Source organism: Anopheles coluzzii, chromosome 3 (genome assembly GCF_943734685.1).
Source record: "Anopheles coluzzii chromosome 3, AcolN3, whole genome shotgun sequence".
NCBI lineage: Eukaryota > Metazoa > Arthropoda > Insecta > Diptera > Culicidae > Anopheles > Anopheles coluzzii.
Window position 1 is genome coordinate 12,825,173 of NC_064671.1, and position 17,642 is coordinate 12,842,814.

At 43.5% G+C, this 17,642-nt stretch overlaps 1 protein-coding gene across 2 annotated transcripts in view; it reads right to left on the bottom strand.

Annotated features, from left to right (window-relative positions):
* Positions 1–5,580: 5,580 nt before the first annotated feature.
* The window catches only part of LOC120958676 (T-box protein H15-like), a 52,169-nt gene continuing 40,107 nt past the window's right edge, over positions 5,581–17,642 (bottom strand). Inside the window, exons 5-7 of one of the 2 annotated variants that reach the window (XM_040381634.2) lie at positions 11,256–11,500; positions 11,053–11,064; positions 5,581–6,456 (exon numbers count right to left, since the gene is read on the bottom strand). In XM_040381634.2, the coding sequence (XP_040237568.2) occupies positions 5,937–6,456; positions 11,053–11,064; positions 11,256–11,500 (777 nt within the window). In that variant the 3' untranslated portion in view covers positions 5,581–5,936. The remainder of the gene's footprint in view (positions 6,457–11,052; positions 11,065–11,255; positions 11,501–17,642) is intronic. The other variant, XM_040381635.2, reaches the window with a different exon arrangement.

Below are 17,642 nucleotides of genomic sequence, written 5' to 3' on the forward strand. Positions count from 1 at the left end.
TGTTTTTCTTGTCTTTCTCCAAAGCTACATTTGCTTAATATGTTAGCTGTACACGCTTAAACAAACAATCAATCTTTTACCCTTTTAATTTCCCTGCACACACTCCACACATGGTACCGAATCAAACCCGCCAGCAGTCCTTGATCCTTGATCCTTACCCACACTACCCTTCACAGTCCTTCCCGCGGCCGACGTCAATCGCGTCCCTAATCATGACAGGACCGATTCAAAACAGAGCACATCGTTTATGCCACTTTATCCCCGCTCCTCCTTCAAACGCCGCCTTAGTTTAGCAAACCTTTCCCGCCCTTCCAAACCGAAAGGATGATCCCGAGGTCCATTAAAACTGTCACATTATTTGGATAATGAAGCTGACAAAAAACCAGCACCTGGAAGCGGCAGGTATCGACCGTTTTGCACCGACGCTTGACAACTTGGGTCCGGGGGCCCCCAAAAACCACTTCGAAAGTGTCTATCGCTCAGGGATCGGGGATCGGGGCCTTTTAATCTATATCAATTAATCCTAACGGACATGGATCGTTTTGTCCCGCTGTCTATTGGCCTTCGAACATCGCTTCGCTGAACCGTCGCTCCATCTCTAGCACTCTCTCTCTCTCTCTCTGTATCTCTATCTTTCTCTTTGTCCGTCCGTTTTTGGTTCGGTTTAATCGAAACAACTCAAATCTCCACACCTGTCCGTCTCATTTTGCGGACCCCGAAACAGGTCTCGCTAGGCCTGCGCCGTCCGACCCCTTCGCCTAAAGCGAGGTTTGACGATGCACCGGCCAACACTTGACACTTGCAGCTTGTTTCACTGGCAGCGCTCTAACCGTCCCTCCCTTGGCTTCCTCCCTCGCTCCCATAACTAACCACCCGGGCAGCACACACTCAAAAGGTTGGGGAGACGTTCTGTCAAACAAACTAGCCACAATTTAGTTACGTTTTTTTGGTAGTATTATTTTCCGTCGAATTATGAAGCTTTTTATTCCCATTCCCATACATCAATGCGTGGTGCCCATTTGTCTTTTGCTCTTTACATTTTTTGTTCTAATTCCTCCCACATTCCTCGCCCAGCGGGGAGGCGACAAAAAATGGTACAAATATCAAACACACAAACACACGGCGCACTCCATTAACAACTTCCACAAGCGTTAGTTCGTGACAGTTTGTCCAGTGCAGCAAAGCTGCTCGGCTCGCGGTGCACGGTAGGGGCAGGACCGAAAAATGCATCCCAAAATAGCCACTTAAGGCCCCGGCTAGTGTGTGTGTATGCGTATGTTGGCAGCAGAATTGCTCACGCCTGCTCATTTCACTGCTCGACAGTGTCAATCCGTTAAAAGCGGACGGGATGAAATGTCAATCGAATTAGGCTGCATTTTCGGCTGGAGAAGCGCACTGAAATGGAAACCCATTCCTCACCGGATGATGGGTTGCGTCGGGTTCGGGGTGGTCACTATTTGAGTTTGACAGTTTATGAGTGGAGCGTGTGGTGGAACGGTAAGCTGGAGCCGGGGTACATGTTGTTTGCGAAACGTTGCCCTCGTGCTTTGACGGTTGCCATTTTGTCAAGCATTATTGACGGTGACAAGAATCCAAAGGCGGGCAGTACAGACAAGGTGGATGGGTTTGATTGGTTTTGAAATAAATCTGGCTTCTAATTCTGGGTCTGGGGCAGGTAAAGAACCACTTAGGAATCGGAAAGAGGTTCATGATTATGTGTTATGTTTAATGCACCAGGCCTGTTACGATATTAGACGACAGTTTTAGTTAGTTAAATTTGTCTATTCAATTATTTCGTTTGAAATATTGATTAAATATCTCAAAAATATTAAACATAACTGTAGAAATAAGAAAGTTAACAGTTTTACATGATTTTCTTTATTATAGTAGATTTGATTGCAAACCTTATCTGTAAATTTAATGGCAAAGACATATAGCTTTTTGCTAAGCTTAAAAATATACTTAAGGACAATGTTTTAAATTTTAAATTGTATTTGTTAAATTAATTTAAATGTTATATTATAGAAGTATTTTCAAGGTATCATGATAGAACGAAGTTTAGGTCATTTACAAATATACAATTTTACAAATAAAAAACTTTATTACACTTGCAAATCTGGTTAATGGAAGAAACGATATTCCGGTATACTTCCTTTTTTTGATCTCCAAAGTTCTTAATTAATCAAAAGGTTCCTGACTGCATAAGTTTATTATTAAAAAGTAAATTTATAAGGATACTCTTTAACATTAACGAAATTAAAAACTGATCTCTCCTACCTTACTTATCTTCTTCTTTCACAAATCGACTTACAAGGTTATTATGACCTAATACTGACTTCCTAATCTTATTAAGTACTGAATAGTTTTTTTTCTGATTTACACTTCAACTTTGATTTTCCATAAAGTAACACCTTTATACAGTCTTAAATTGTGTAATTCAAACAATAGTTTCTTCAAATGGTACGTTGAACAAATTGACAATTGACTTTGAGTTTTCAATACAATAACATGTAAATATGGAAAAAAAAACTGTTCTTTCTTGAGATGGTTGTTCTGTCATCTCTGTTTGTTTTATAGTTACCCACCGCAGCAAGTAAGAAAAATGCAGCCAATATGGGAGTATCAAAAATTAAATCATTATGGTCACCGTTTTCAAAGAGTTTATGTTAAGCTTAAGAAGAGTCAAACCTCGATGACTTTGTCTACAGGATTGTTAAAGTCCTGTAAAACGTCTACATTGCTCAAATAAATAGATATACAAAACTGTTCTATTAACGTTAATTGCTCCTTGGCTCTGCCACAACAATATCTTCATTATCAAACAAAAATAACAGGACACATTACACGCTTCATTTGGAACAATTATAAGATTACTGTGAAACTTCAAACACAATGGCATATTCTTCACCTGTGTTGAAATTTCACTCGCATTAAAAAGCAATCACCTAAACTACTGCTAATTTTAATTGAGTTCTCAAGTGAGTGCAAACGCAAACCGTTTCGGCCCAAAATTTCGGCACACAAAGCCAAACTGTGGTGCGGTCAATTGCAGCGTTAAATGGTGGGGAAAAATGATAAATCGACTCACTGCTACCCACGCACCGCACGCAGTCAACCGCATGGCTGGCGCGCGAGTGTGCAATTGCAGCTCGTTATGCGCTTCGGATGTGTTTTTCTTTGTTTTGTTTAACCGCCTGTTCATTTGCGCATCATCTTCATCAAGTGCACTGCAATGCGGTGCTAATGGCTCATCTGGGGCCGGCCCTACTGCCGCTCGGTTTCGTGATTGCCGCCGGACACTACCCGTCGAAGGTGACAATTAACACAATGCAGCGCGGTTTGCACGCGAAAGTGAATCGGGCTCGCTGATTGCCTGGCACGACCATTGCGTTCACACCATTTCGTACACTTTATTCGGACGGTTTTGGGTGTTTTAAAGAAAGCCCCTTCCCCCATTCGAATACCTTCGGGGCAAAACACACCGACATACGCACGATGGCACGTGTGAATGTGTGTAGTAACGATGCCGTTAGCCTCGGTGCAACTGTCTGCAAGCGTGCAGGCAGGCAAAAGTCGGGCAGATGAGTGGATGCAATTTCACACCATCGACGGGAGAGTAGGTAGGTGATAGTTCTTGTCGGTAATTTTCGGTATCTCATCCATGGGACACGTGACATTGCCCGACCCGGCTAATCATCGAGGATGGGATGGTTACCTCCCATCCGGGGTCACGTAATCCCTTAAGACTGTTAAATTGAATTTCAACAAGGAAAAAACAAACGGCAGGACGAGTCACTCGCTACCAGATCGAACGCGTATCGAATGATATTTATTGGACACGGCACAAGCCACATCGGAGCGTCATGCGCAACCGAGTATCATCCCTTACGATTAATTCGGAGTATCACCCGTGCACGGTGCATGCTCGAGGGGCGGGTACGGGTGCGCCTTCAGGGATGCGCCGGGTTTTGGTCGCGTGGCCGAGATGATACGCGTCATTTGATGCTCGTTTCTCGTCGGTTCTATCTTCTGTTACTAACTCTGAGAAACAGTACATTTAATCTTGTAGCAGAAGAGGAAGACAAAAAAATAGATGTGCAGATTTTGCTAGGCGTATGATACGGAATACCTATGAGACCGCACCATGTATGGCATGTGATATATTCCGTATAAAAAAAAGACCTATACTTATGACCATGTCGAGCAGCTTTGGTCAAAGTTATGATTTATGGTAGCTAGCAAACAATCGGTAGGTAGTAAATTATTCACACCATCAATGATGAGGTTGCTCCATGTCGTGTATGATTTGCTGGACGTATTGTATTCCCTACTGACTCGGTATGTCACTGAGAGCAAAGATCGAAATGCTGTAAGTTAATAAACAAAGTAAAACAGAGCATGATAAATCATCTGATTCTCTGATTCATACAATAATATTCCTAACAGGACATTACTGCATACAATCATATTCTGTTGCTTTTCTGAACTAGAGCTCTGTTTATTAGAGCTTTAATTCAATTGGAAATAAAGGATATAGTGTCTCATTTTAGTAGAAAATAAAATAAGATAATTGTTATATTGAAGCATTATTGAATTTGAGTTTTTTTCCTGTTTAAACAGTGGTGGCGAAACTAAAACCAAAGTTCAATAAGAGAGACTTCTATAAAATATCAAATATTAATGTGGTCCAAACGAACATCTTTCTAACCAATTATACGATCATACATTAAAGGCTTTCTTAGACGCAGAGAGACGTGACGCAAAAAATAATAAAGTAGCCTTGAGACAAGTTTGACTTTTAAAACCGATTGGTTGCTTGAGCTTTCCTTTGGATTAGGCTTCTTGAATGTTGAAGAATTGTTTAAGAATAAAAATAGTTTTTGATGCACAACTAAAACTATTAAAAAAAAATTAAACCAACTAACTTGCAGATTCTCTTCATCAAAAAGCAAGTTGACAATTTCTAAAACCTTCAATCATTCTTTAATAAAATAGGACATGAATCATTAGTACTTAAATTCTTTTGTTATCTAGTCCTTTGAGTTTTCTCATATCATATCATATTTTATGGTGACATTTCTTACTTCAGCTGTTTCCTTTCAGTATAAGATATTTCAAGAGATAAAATTACGGCTTGGAACATAATCTGCAGGGTGGTCCCGTGGTACAGTCGTCAACTCGAACAACTCAGTTACATTCCCGTCATGGGTTCATGGGTTCAAGCCCAGAATGGACCGTCACCCCGGATTTGACTATCCGGCTACCTGGTAATGAATTAAGTCTCGAAAGCCTGTATAATGAATACCTGGTAATGATTTAAGTCTCGAAAGCCTGTATAGGCCGGCATGTCCACATAGGACGTTACGCCAAATAGAAGAAGAAGAAAATATATATAATCTGCAAAAAAATAATTAAACGAACAAATAAAATGCAATTTTTATGCAATTAGCCAATCTAAGAATTATTTTCGAAAATCTCATTTGAGGCAACTTTTACTTACCATTTTGTTATACCAAACACCTTTTTTCTTTCACGTTTATACAAATGTATTACATTAAAAACCAAATTTAGCATGTAGAGTGTCTTGGTGATATTTATTTACTGTCTTATAATCACAACTGCATCGCTGTTTTTACAATAGTGTAGAACAATTATTGCGTAAATAATAAATATATCATGTGGTCGTAAAATGATTATGTCTTATAAACATATAACACATACAAAATAAAATTACATTTTTTATCAATGCTGCTAGTAAAAGAATTAGGTAAAATGCTATCGGTGGCTAAAATAAATAACAAGGTGTGATGGGAAAAGTGCACTCAGTTCAATAGCACTTTGATGTGATCGAAACACCTATATACAACAACGATTACTCCATATCTACAAGAAAACCATTCCACTTAGCTCTTGTAAACTCCTACCAACGTACAGCACTAGCGTGGTGGTGTCCTGCAGCCTGACCCTGTTGGCTGCTGTTGGGCATGCTGTGGAGGTATCTGATAGGGACTGAACCGATTGCCCAGCTGCCGGGATCGCATCTCGCTCGGTGACGGTGAGCCAGAGCTGGGCGACGGGCTCGAGGCAGGCTGTCCTTGTGGCGGTGGCGTACGAGGGCTTTGGCCAGCGGCTGCTGCTACGGCCAGCGAAGCCGTTTGCTGTAGAAAGCCGGGTGGAATCTGTGGTGGCCACTGGCCGCCGGTGGCTTGCCAGAGTCCAAGATTAAGCGCACCGAGGCTGGCGGGAGGTCGTTGATACATCTGGGGCAGCAGCAGCTCGCTGTACGGTGATCGGCCCCACAGCTGCAGATGCTGACGAGCCTTTTCGAAGAGCGCCGCCTGGGCAGAACCGTCCGGATCTTGACTCGAAGCGAACTGAGCCATCGTCATCGGGTCGGGAAACAGGCGCATCGGTGAACGGAGATGTTGCTCAAGTAGGAGGGCATCCATTGGGTCCCTGAGAATTGAATAGAAGGTACAGATTTTTACGGTAATTAATTCACTGTGGGTGAGGTTACAGACAGTAAGTCGTTACAGTTTTTTGTATTAAATAAGTAAAATAACATTTTCAAAACATCATTTTTGTCACTTTCTTGATCCTAAAATTGAGCTCACATCACATCGGAAGACCCTGTGACCAGATATTCGTTCCTGCAACGATGTAACAATTTCTCTGCAGAGTAATTTTAGGCTTCAGACACACCCACGGCCAAACCCCAGAAATCGTCTTTTCGCATCATAATGATCATCATCATCATCATCATCTTTTTGCAAGCTAATGTGCTCTGCGGAACGAGAACGATGCTGAGCGAGAAGGAGCGAAAGTACCGCGATACCACCGTGGCCAACAAAGGACTTGTTCCGGCAACACCGATCCATTATTAAATAACTATAAACTTCGCTTCATTTTCAATTTCACACGACCATAAACCAATTCACGTGATCAGTTTGACTACGCCGGTACGGCGATCGATTTTGATTTTTCTCTCAAGCATAGCCCGCAAGAAAAAGGCAGGATGATCATCATCAGGTGGAAAAAATAGGAACGGGAGGGGGAAAAACGTAGCAGTCTGAGTCAACCGTACCGTCAGGACCATCATCGTGTTCAAGAGCCTAACGTTGGGGCTGAAGTGTGGCTTGTTCTGTGGAGGAAAACTACCTCTTTCAATGCTCACTCCACCAGCAGAGTGAACGCCATGCCACCAACTTGAAACTGGTGGCTCCGGGAAGGCTCGCAACGATCTCATTCACGGCTCGATCCCTAACACACTCCGGCCAAGAACGGCCCACCCCAACCCAAGCACGTTACGGAAGGGTGAAGAAGAGCGAAAACTTCGGCAGTCACGAAACAGGATTCCCCCAGACCCAACAGTCTTTCCTGCCAATGCCACCATCCCAATCTGAACGACCGTTGAAAAGCAGCGAAACAAGGGAGGAGAGAAGCCATGAACATGAAACGACACTCGCCGAGCCGCGATCGCACGATCTGCCGCCCTGTAATTTACCGAATGCCGCTCTGGTGATGATATTAGCCTGAAGGGCTGTTCGCTCCTTTTTTTTGTTGTTGCTGTTCCGATCGTCCGCTCCGGGTGCCGGTGCATGCTTGCCCAGCGGATAAGCACGGCGGTGAAGCCGGTGAAGGACTTTTGGCGAACCACGGCGACTTCAGCAACAGGTCGCAGCGGCCGCCGAAGATTCCTTCACACCTCGCGTACAACAAATTAGAGCCTTCAATTATTAGCTGCTATCATCGGGTGTAATTATGAAAAATCTGACCAATTGTACCATGCTTTACATTTTGCCTTTGTGCTCTTCCGCGTGCTTTTCTCTCTTTCTCTTTGTGTTTGTGCTCTTTCTTGCGCATTGCGCTTTTGCAGCAGTCCGGCGGCTGAAGGATGCAACTGAACAGAGTGTTGCTTTTAAAATGTTATGCTATGTCCCCCCTCCTCCTCGAGAACCCTTTGCAGAAATTGGGGGTCCCATTCTAGATTGACAGGTCTTCAAAAGTGAGTGAGAAGAAAGGAAAACATACTTCTCTTTGGCATAAAGCCGGTATTCATGGAATCAGAACAGCGACGGTAAACCGATCAGTGTCTTCAGCCCTTTCCAATCATTGACCTACCTCTGCATTTCTTTATTATTTTTTCCCTTTAACTTTGGGACTCATCTTATCGAGATGCACTTTAACCGCTAATCATCTTCCGGTTTCACGCCTCACATGCCTCACTCAATTGGGGTAGCAACGGGATGGGGATCAGTGACTGTGGCCGACAGCCTACTGTGACTCCCGATCGGTCGATCGGTCCTTTAATTAAAGCAAAGTGGGTTTGCCGATACTGCCGAAAACTGCCGCCTTTGGCTTATTGAACTTATTTGACCTTTTTCGAGGGTTCGTCTTATGAAAAAATGTCCATAGAAGCTGATGAAAAATAATGTTTTTGCATTGTTTTGAACTAAAGGCGAATAAAATAGTATTATGGCCAACAAAAACGTAAAACGACTTAAATTTTTGTGATTAAAGTTATGTGATTTCATGAATCGTCTGCAGCAATAGCGCAAAGAAAACTATGTAATTGTTCAATCCCCGTGCGAATATTGGAAATCAATTCGTTTGTGTTTATGGATCAGGACTCTTTTGGGCATTGCCGATAGTATATTTTTTAAGACTTTTATGTGTTTGATTCAATAAAAGACGCCCTAACCCCAATTGAGGATGCATAAAGATGAAACAATATTGATTAGATGAATCATAGATAAAAAACTAATATGTTTCACTAGAGTAATTGAAATAACCTACACGAAAATTAGCGATTGGACATTATCCTGACACGTCAATTTCTACATTATGATTGAATTTAAAAGGTAGAAATTTTGGTATTTTCCGGCCTTGCATTTTATTGGCAGTTACATTTCGATTGCTTCCGAAATTTTAAGGATCTCATAAGCCGTAAGATGTATTAAAAGTGTCACGCTGAGGAATTTTATTGTTGGTGTAACTTGCTTGAATGCTTTTAGTATTTACTGCAGCATCAGAACATTTGTTTTTGATATTATTCTTCAAAGCATAACTTTTCTAAAATCCTTACGACGTTTGAGGTCTTGTGATTGAGTTGCTGATGGCCATGCTGATGGCCAGTTGATGAGTTTCTTTCATGTCTTCTAGACATTACAATACTTGAGTCTACACTGCTGTAATATGCCTCTAGTTATTCTACGACATAATTGTGGATTGTTTTACTTTTAAGTGATTTCCGACCAAACAAAAATCCTTCTGATCATGAATGAAAGGAGACCAAATCAAATTCATTCAACAAATTCATGTTCATCTTCATCTGACTGACGTAACAAGAACCTTTAAGCGATGAAATCAGTAAAGTTTTGATTATTTCCTTATCCAAAATTTTGATTATGAACGTATAAAACAATTTTAAAATTTTATATTTTGTATCCCATTTGTACCTTTCTCTATCTCTATATTTTATAATAACCTACTGGATTCCTCCCTATCGATCTCCCACGACCGCTCATCAAAATGTGTTTAACTTTCAAACATGTGAATTCCTTCGCTGGCAGCAAAATCATGATCGATGTGTTGCCTCAAAAGCTATGCATCTAATGTGTTGCCGTTTGACGAGTGGCAGGTGAATAGAAACAAAACCTCAGGACAACAGGCCCGAAGACACATACACACCGGATTGAATGGCTGGAAACATCAATCTTCCTTCCCAAAGAATGTGCTAACGGTCAAGTGCGGTTTGAAGTATGCTTTTATTTTCCCTTTTTCCCCTACTTTTCAGCTCAAAATGAAAGAAACTCTCAAAAACTACAATTCTTGCTCTCTCTATCAGGACTGCGTCTCGCTGTCTGTTGCAGCCGAGACTCGATTGAAACCCTTCGAAGGAGTGCACGCTCAGGCCACTCTTCCCGCCGACTGGCGGACATCCTTCCGTCGGTCAGGCAGTCATAAATTATTACCGCCCGGCACGTTACGCTTTAGCGGCTCGAAGTTCATCAATTTCGTGTAAATTACTACGCAGCCCGCAGCTCTTGCGTTCTCGTGGGCATCTCTCGCCCTGCCGGTCGATTCCCCAAGCCGCACTTATTTTTGCTGAACGCTGGAAGGTGTTGTAAGGATTTTATCAATCATTACGCACATCGAAGGGTTTTGCGACCGAGGTTCGCTTTAATTCTCGCCGCGTCCTTTGACGCTACGCAAAACCGCACCGTCCGGCGGGGCTACGAAAAAAGGGCGCACAATCAACGCCCTCCGAAACTGCGAAACCTATGGCCAAAGCCTTCCATCATTCCCTTCTGCTGCTTCTTTCCAGCAGTACGTAGGATGGGGCGGGGAGGAAGGGGCACACGCGCAAGGAAAGCCCAAGCTTCGCGTCGTCGACGACGTCTTGGCTGGGTGCCCGGAGGCCAGCGCAGCACAGTTGTCAGAATAATTACGACCACTTTTAACAGTCATTTAGCTCCGTTTTGCCTTCCTCCAGACTGCGTTTCTTCAGCGTTTCCAAGGTGCTTTTTTATTTTTGCGCAACGCCTTCATACGATTTGTGCACCGCGAACGCTTTATGGAGGTGCCGAATGTGCCGCTCTGTAATCAACACTTTAGTGAAACGAAAACGAAACCAAGGCATCGAAACGGAGGTCCAGGCTCACACACACACACAGAAGAACGGGTTCAGAAAAACGTCGTCATTTTATTTCTCATCTCAATCCCGCACTGGGTGGGTAAGGATCGGGTCAGTGCAATGGGGAGGAGGCAATACCCTCAAGGCAAACTGGACCCAAGACGTTGTTGAGTTGACGAAGGGAGAAAAAAAAAGAAAACCCAGCCACAAAACAGTTAGTCAATACACAGGGCTGCGTAAAGAATTGTGCGAACTGCGGACGGGGTTGGTTACAAACAAAAGATCATTTAAGTAAAGGCTTTATCAATCATTTGGACTCGATAGAGATGCATTGATACGCAAATACGGCATCAATAATAATTTCAAACAAACTGTATTTGTCCTTGTTGTTCAGCTTCGGCAGCTACAATACTTACATGCCAGAGTAGCTGAAAGTATAAAGGGGACTTTGTTAGGAAGACTTAATTTTGCTCCCCAAGAACCTGTCTCGGAGGTAACACACAATGCTGGTTTCCACTATCAAGAGGGTAATAACTTAAAAAATCATTCAAAAGCTGTTTCCACACAACTACGCTCAAAATACACTCCATAATTGAGTTTTTAATAACTTTTTACATACCTATCAAAATCGGTCAACCGTGACGAGTCCCGGAATCCTTTCGCGAACGGATTGGAATCGATCTTTAGCTTCGTTATCAGCTGGTTCTGGTAGGCCGTGACGGCGGTGAATACCGTCTCCGGGAAAACGTACGTTTTGTGGTCCACTTCCTGCAGCTCCTTGGGTGAGTTGGGAATGGTTTGCCCGGGGACGAGACGAACCAAATGTATGCGGGGTTGATAGCGATGCATCGAGTTCAGTACAATCTACAGCGAGAAAGCAAGACAAATGAGAAATGTTAGAGAAGAGTTTTTTGCGGTTTACTCAAAATAGTCTTATAACGCTAACGCTAACAGAACGCTAAGGAAGGAAACAATTTTGAATTATTCGTGTTTGGTCCTTCTGCTCATTACTTTTCATTTCTAAAATAATTGAACATTTTCTGGAATTTTCAGTTGAAAGACAGTTTTTGGTTCTATTTCAAAAAAATTTTGTATATTTCTGCAAAATGGCATTATTAATACCTATTCAAAAATCTTTAACTATAATTGAAAACAGAACAATATGATTTTGCCTAAAAGGTTTTGCTTAATTTTATATTACTTTAAATGAATTTCATGTTCGTAACCTTCAATAATTTCATTTTTCTTTTGTATTTATCTAACCTTTTCAATACATTGGATTACAATACATGAAAAACTATATTTCTTAATAAATTATAGCAAACATACAAGAACATCTTTCAAATCAACATTTCTGACTCGTTTCTTGCGAATTCAAAAGAATTTTTCTTCCACTTTTTCGAGACGAGAGTTTGTTCCGCCTGATTCTAAGAGCGAGATGAATCCTGAAAGTTTAATGCGCAGTAAACAACTCAACACAAACTCGAAAGCAACTTCGTGCCGTAGCTCGTAGCTCCGGCCGTCCGGAAAATGATGGCCGCAATGGTGGTGCAAAATATTTTCCATCCACACACACACACACACACATACTACCCACCACGCGTAAAATGGGTGTTTTGCGCACTTGCGTGAAGAATGTGTTTTTGGGCTGCCATTTCCTGCCAACGGGGAAGCTGTAATCGAGCACGTACTGGAGAAAAAGGACGAAAAACGGCCGCATTCCGCGTATCGTAACAGCATCCTTCCTTCACTTACCCACACAGAGGCGCGCGCGCGCACACTCACAGACAAAGACACACGCAATCACCATAAGTGAACGTGGGCGCCTAACACCGTGCAAGGCGAAATATGATATTCCAGAGACGAAAGGGCCATGAATTTGACAGCCGGCAAGCTGCTACAACCGCCAGCACTGGGCCCAACACCCCCCCCCCCCCCACCTCCCTTCCACTTAAACAACGGCGATGGCCACATCGACGACGACAACAACGACGACGACGACGAGCAGAGAATAAACCATTTATAAGGGGAATGGCAATCCATAAATTATGATTTGATGAAATTGATATCGTCCCCACGAGATACGGCGAGAGAGAGAGAGAGATAGAGTGAGAGAGTGGAGAGAAAATCGAGCTCCACGGCTACGGTAACCCTGTACCTGCTGTATACATCCTCCCCTCCCTATCCTTACCCCAATGGTGGAGTGAACGGCCCGGCCCGATTGGTGGCTGCTGTCGTGGACAGTGGGCAAAAATGGCGCGTCGAACGGTCGGTGCACCCGGGGGCCCGAATGGACCGTTCCGTTTGCGCCAAAAGGAATCGTTAAAGCAAATATCAATAATAAAGAGATAACGGACAAAAAATCGATATTTTCCACCAGCGGCCAACGTGCGCGAGCGAGTGGAATGCACCCCAGAAATGGTTCTATTTCTGGGTTGGTTTGGAGGACGACCCAACACAAAAAAGCTGAGCGGGCGAGAAGGTGTTGAGGGAACATCATCACCTTGGACGTGAAGTACATAAACGTGGATAGTTAAACAAATTTGCAGTCTTTCTTGCTGGTTTACTTTGCATTGGGAGTACATACAGTCTGGAGCAGGTTTTAATGTCCGTAAAGTAAATAACCCGCCACGCTGTGAGGTTTATGGTTTAGCGCTAGTAAAATTGAGTTCCTTAAGGAGAGGAGAACAACCTCCTTAAAGAAGTGCCATGTCTGCAGAGCGAGAAAAATAGTTTATGCCTTTTCGCTCGCTTACGATCGATTTATTTGTCCAGCAAGAGACCGGCTCCTGGGGAAAAGCTCTTCAACAGACACGAAGACACTTAAAACATTCCCCGAACAATCCTACGAACGAACACTCCAACTCCACAGAATCTGCCAGGAGTATCTGTGTCTGGTGCTGGTATTAAAGCATGCTTCCCTCCTGGGAGCACTCGCTGTCCCTCGTTTTGTATAGCTTTGCAGCGACTAGACACCGGGACCACCACGACAGTCAGATAACCCGCATAATTTATGGACGATGTTTTATAGAGACATTTGCCCGGTAATTAGTGTGAAGGCGGAAGGCGTGTTACAATATTCGCCGGTCGCGCTGCAAATACACTGCCGCCGTTTCCGATAGCCCGACATCGCGAGTACATGGAACCAATCGACACAACACGACTGTGTAAACAGTACCGGCCAGGTGCTTATGGACGGGTTGCACAACCGTTCCAGCCCTCTCTGCCGCATGGTTTCACCGGTGACAGTACTAATCAACATAATTTATCGATACGAATGTACGGTTGGGTAGACGATAGGGTTGGATTTGCGTCACTATTACGAGCAGATGAGGCTTCGGGAGGCCCCACACACGGCTCTAGGGTTGTCGATTTGTAAGCACCCGTGACATGCTAATTATGATCGAGATGCTCATTTAGTGTCTTATAGGACTGTACACGATCAATCAATAGGGTCGAGCTGTTTCGAGCAGATTAAAGACAAGCTTACATAACGTCAGTACAGACCGGAGATACACGAATTAGAAGTAGCCCTCATCAACTAAATTCCTGTCGGAAAATAGATTCCCATTCCCAAAGCTCCCCAAACACACACAGACACACATATGCACAAGCTTTCCAGCTCTGCACCAAATGTAGTAGAAAAACTGCTCACCGAGCGGGAAACCCATCACACTTCAACAGTTTCCAGCTGGTGGCCAACGGGACCAGTCGCACGGGCGTTACGGTGGAGCCCGGCCAGACACAGGGTCTGATGTTTCGTACCTAATTTATCAAGCTAACACCTCGCCACCATCGGGCACCGGAGCGGTCTCTCTCTCTCTCTCTTTCTCGCATGGTGTTGGCGTACACTTCACCACCACTGCACGGATGGAGCCATTTTTATGCTAAGCACCATCAGATAGACTAACACTCACCGACGCAGCTACCGGAGAGGACGCAAAGAGGCCCGTGAACCAGGAGCACCGGGCAACCTTCGCACCACCTCCACGCAAGGCCTTCGCTTTTCCGCACCGCTTTACCCAACCGTACGGTGAAGACATGCGCGCTTTATCAGCTTTTCTAAATTTGCGTTCCTCCACCTGTGCGCCATGAGCACCCCGCACAAACGAACGCGAGAAAGGACGAAGCAGGCCTGCACCAACACAACCGTAGGCAGTAGACACTTACACCATCGCACACTTACAAACACAATAGCCAGTGCAACGGTGTGTGTGTGTGTAGTACACTTTCCTTACACACAGCTCCAAGGCTCACGACCATATCCAAAGACAGAGAGCGAGAGAAAGAGAAAGAGAGAGCGCACATGGAGTGGTTTCAGCCCGGTGCTCGTTACCATGGTGACCGCACCACCATCACAGAAACCGCCCGGCTCGGGTGGAGGCGCGCAGGCGAACACGACGGATTAACTGTCCACACACAGCGCTCTGTAGTGGTAGTAGTGGAAGTCCATCTTGACAGTGCCCAGGATTTGTGCCCAGGGAGCTCTCCGTGGGCGAAAGGGGCAGGGTGCGGGACAAGTCGAACTGTGCTAAACTCGACGACAAATCGATTCTTCTAACAGCTTTTCACAGATCGTCTCCTCGTTCGGTGGAAGTCCGGGTTACGGTTCAGTGGCTTGGAACGCCATCGTCGGGACGTCGGCCTGACGGGAAAATGGAAAAAGGGAGCCGTCGCAATACTCCACACATACGCACATGGCCCCCTTTTTCCCCCCACTTGTGCTAATGATTAAGAAGAGCAACATTTTGGAAGATAGGTAGTACATCAGCGTGTACGTGTAGCGAAACCGAGCAGATGCTTCTGATTAAAACCTGGTCCCAGCATCCTTTTTCTAGATAACACTTAGCTCCCCAGTTTTTGCCGTTTTTCCCTACACCAAGTCGATGCGTTGCTACACACCTCTCTTTGCATACATACACTAACACCACCACGACCACAGGCCACAAGGGTCGAGGATTGAAGCCTGGCGTGAAAAACTTGTCAGCATATAGAACGGTTCATTTTCAACGTTCTTAATTACAAGCTTTATCTTATCGTCACCGGATGTTGCGAAACTCGTTACCCGGAAGGTGAAGAGCTGAGGAGACGAGGATGGAGGGTGGGTTTCTTTCCTTCTTTACTACTTTTTAGGATACCCCTAAACATGGCGGACGGAGCATAGCGCTCGTTTTGCGCTTTCGACGGCCGTAGCAGAGTGGTTGCAATCGATTCCCGGGACCAGGAAGGACTGCTGGCGTTCGCTGCTGGACTTTGCAACTAATAATGAGACGACTTGTGAGCATTTTTCAAGTATTCACGAAGTTTTGCTACGTTGAAGAATAAATTTGGAGTAGCGAATCTGGCAATTCTATGTGTGCTTTTTATTTGTTGTGAACTTTATTTTGCAAACACTTTCTTTTTTTTACGACGTGTTTGTTCAACCCATCACCATGGTAAATGTATGAGATTATTTTGTAATTTGTACATTAAATATCTGGAAAAATTAATCGAGTTTCTGATTAGCAACGAAACATTGATTTGTGAGCTATCAGGATATTGGCAGGACCATTATTGTGAGACAGTACTAAATTTATTATAAATCAAGTAGAAAGTCTTGATGGCGCATACAAAAGAGATAGTTGCTATCTTTTTGATTCTAAAATGTGCTTTAAGATATTTTGGAATTTTGGGGAGGGGGCTCAATTGCTTCGAACATTATTTAAAAGATAGCAACACATATAACTATTTCTGGTAGCTCTACCAGCAATATAACTATTTCTGGTAGCTCTGTATCAAAGTCTGTAGAAAACACCCTTGATGTCCCGAAAGGCAACATTCAATAGGCTTAAGGAATCAATGGCGGCTTAAAATATAAACACTAATTGGTAATGTGTAAGTAGATTTTAACATCCAACGTTATTTATAAGGATAAAAATGAAAGAGCCTAACCGGTTACATACCCTTGTACCTTATACTAGATTACAAGTTGAGGCATTTTGATTTCTACTCGTCAATTGTGTTCCTTCGCTATAAGTAGGTTGCAAATGCTGCAAAACCGTATAATGGTTCTAATATTTGGGTATTATAAACTCACATCATCTTCTGTTATACTAAATGTTTTCCAATGGATGGTTGGTTGGTTGTTTAGCTTATAGAGACTTTTTCCAATGGATGTAGATATACAAGGTTTTCCATGTCAATTTCCAATGTCTACAACATTTTTCATTGCTTGCAAGATGTTTTGAAACTTAAATTTCATGTTGAAGCAAATACACCAATTGAAGCTAAAGCAATTTTTGCTTTATTTATAAACAATTTGCTTTATTTGCAAGCAATTATATAAAATTTATAAACATGAAATCAAATGTTCAGAAAGATTTTTTCTGGTTTCTACATACGAAAAACAAGAAATGGGAAATTTCAATACTTACATTACTACAAAACTTTTTTCTCCAAATTTAAGTACCTCTGAGCAAACAAATAAAACAAAAAGCAATCGAATCGGCAGCACGCGCACACCCATGGTGTGGTTTTTGGTTACGTGTGACAAAAACATTCCAACTCCCGTTTCCAACCCAAACCCCCTCATCACCTTTCCCGTTGCAAAGTATGTCGTTTCGACTTGAGTCGAATACTTTTTTTTAGAGACAAAAGTAAGTCCAGCAAACGCACCACCATCGGAGCGCCACGGGCGGTCTCTTCGATTCCAAAGCCCACCGGTGGCACGCAGCAGCAGCAGCAGCCGCATGCTCCTGTCCATCGGTCATCGCAAGCAGCCCCAAACTCCTAACGGACATTCTCTAGAATGCTTGCACGAACGAGGCGTTTTGTGGATCGCAGCGATGGATCGGTTTGCTTGCGTCCCCGCCCGTATATGGCATGGTATATCATATAACTATAATGATTTGCTGGAGATTTTACCGCGAGACAACACGGGCAATGAATGGGAAGCAAATTCGATTTATTGCCTGATAAAATACGACCCACACATATGGAATTGGCCCCGTGCTCATTACGGCTGAAA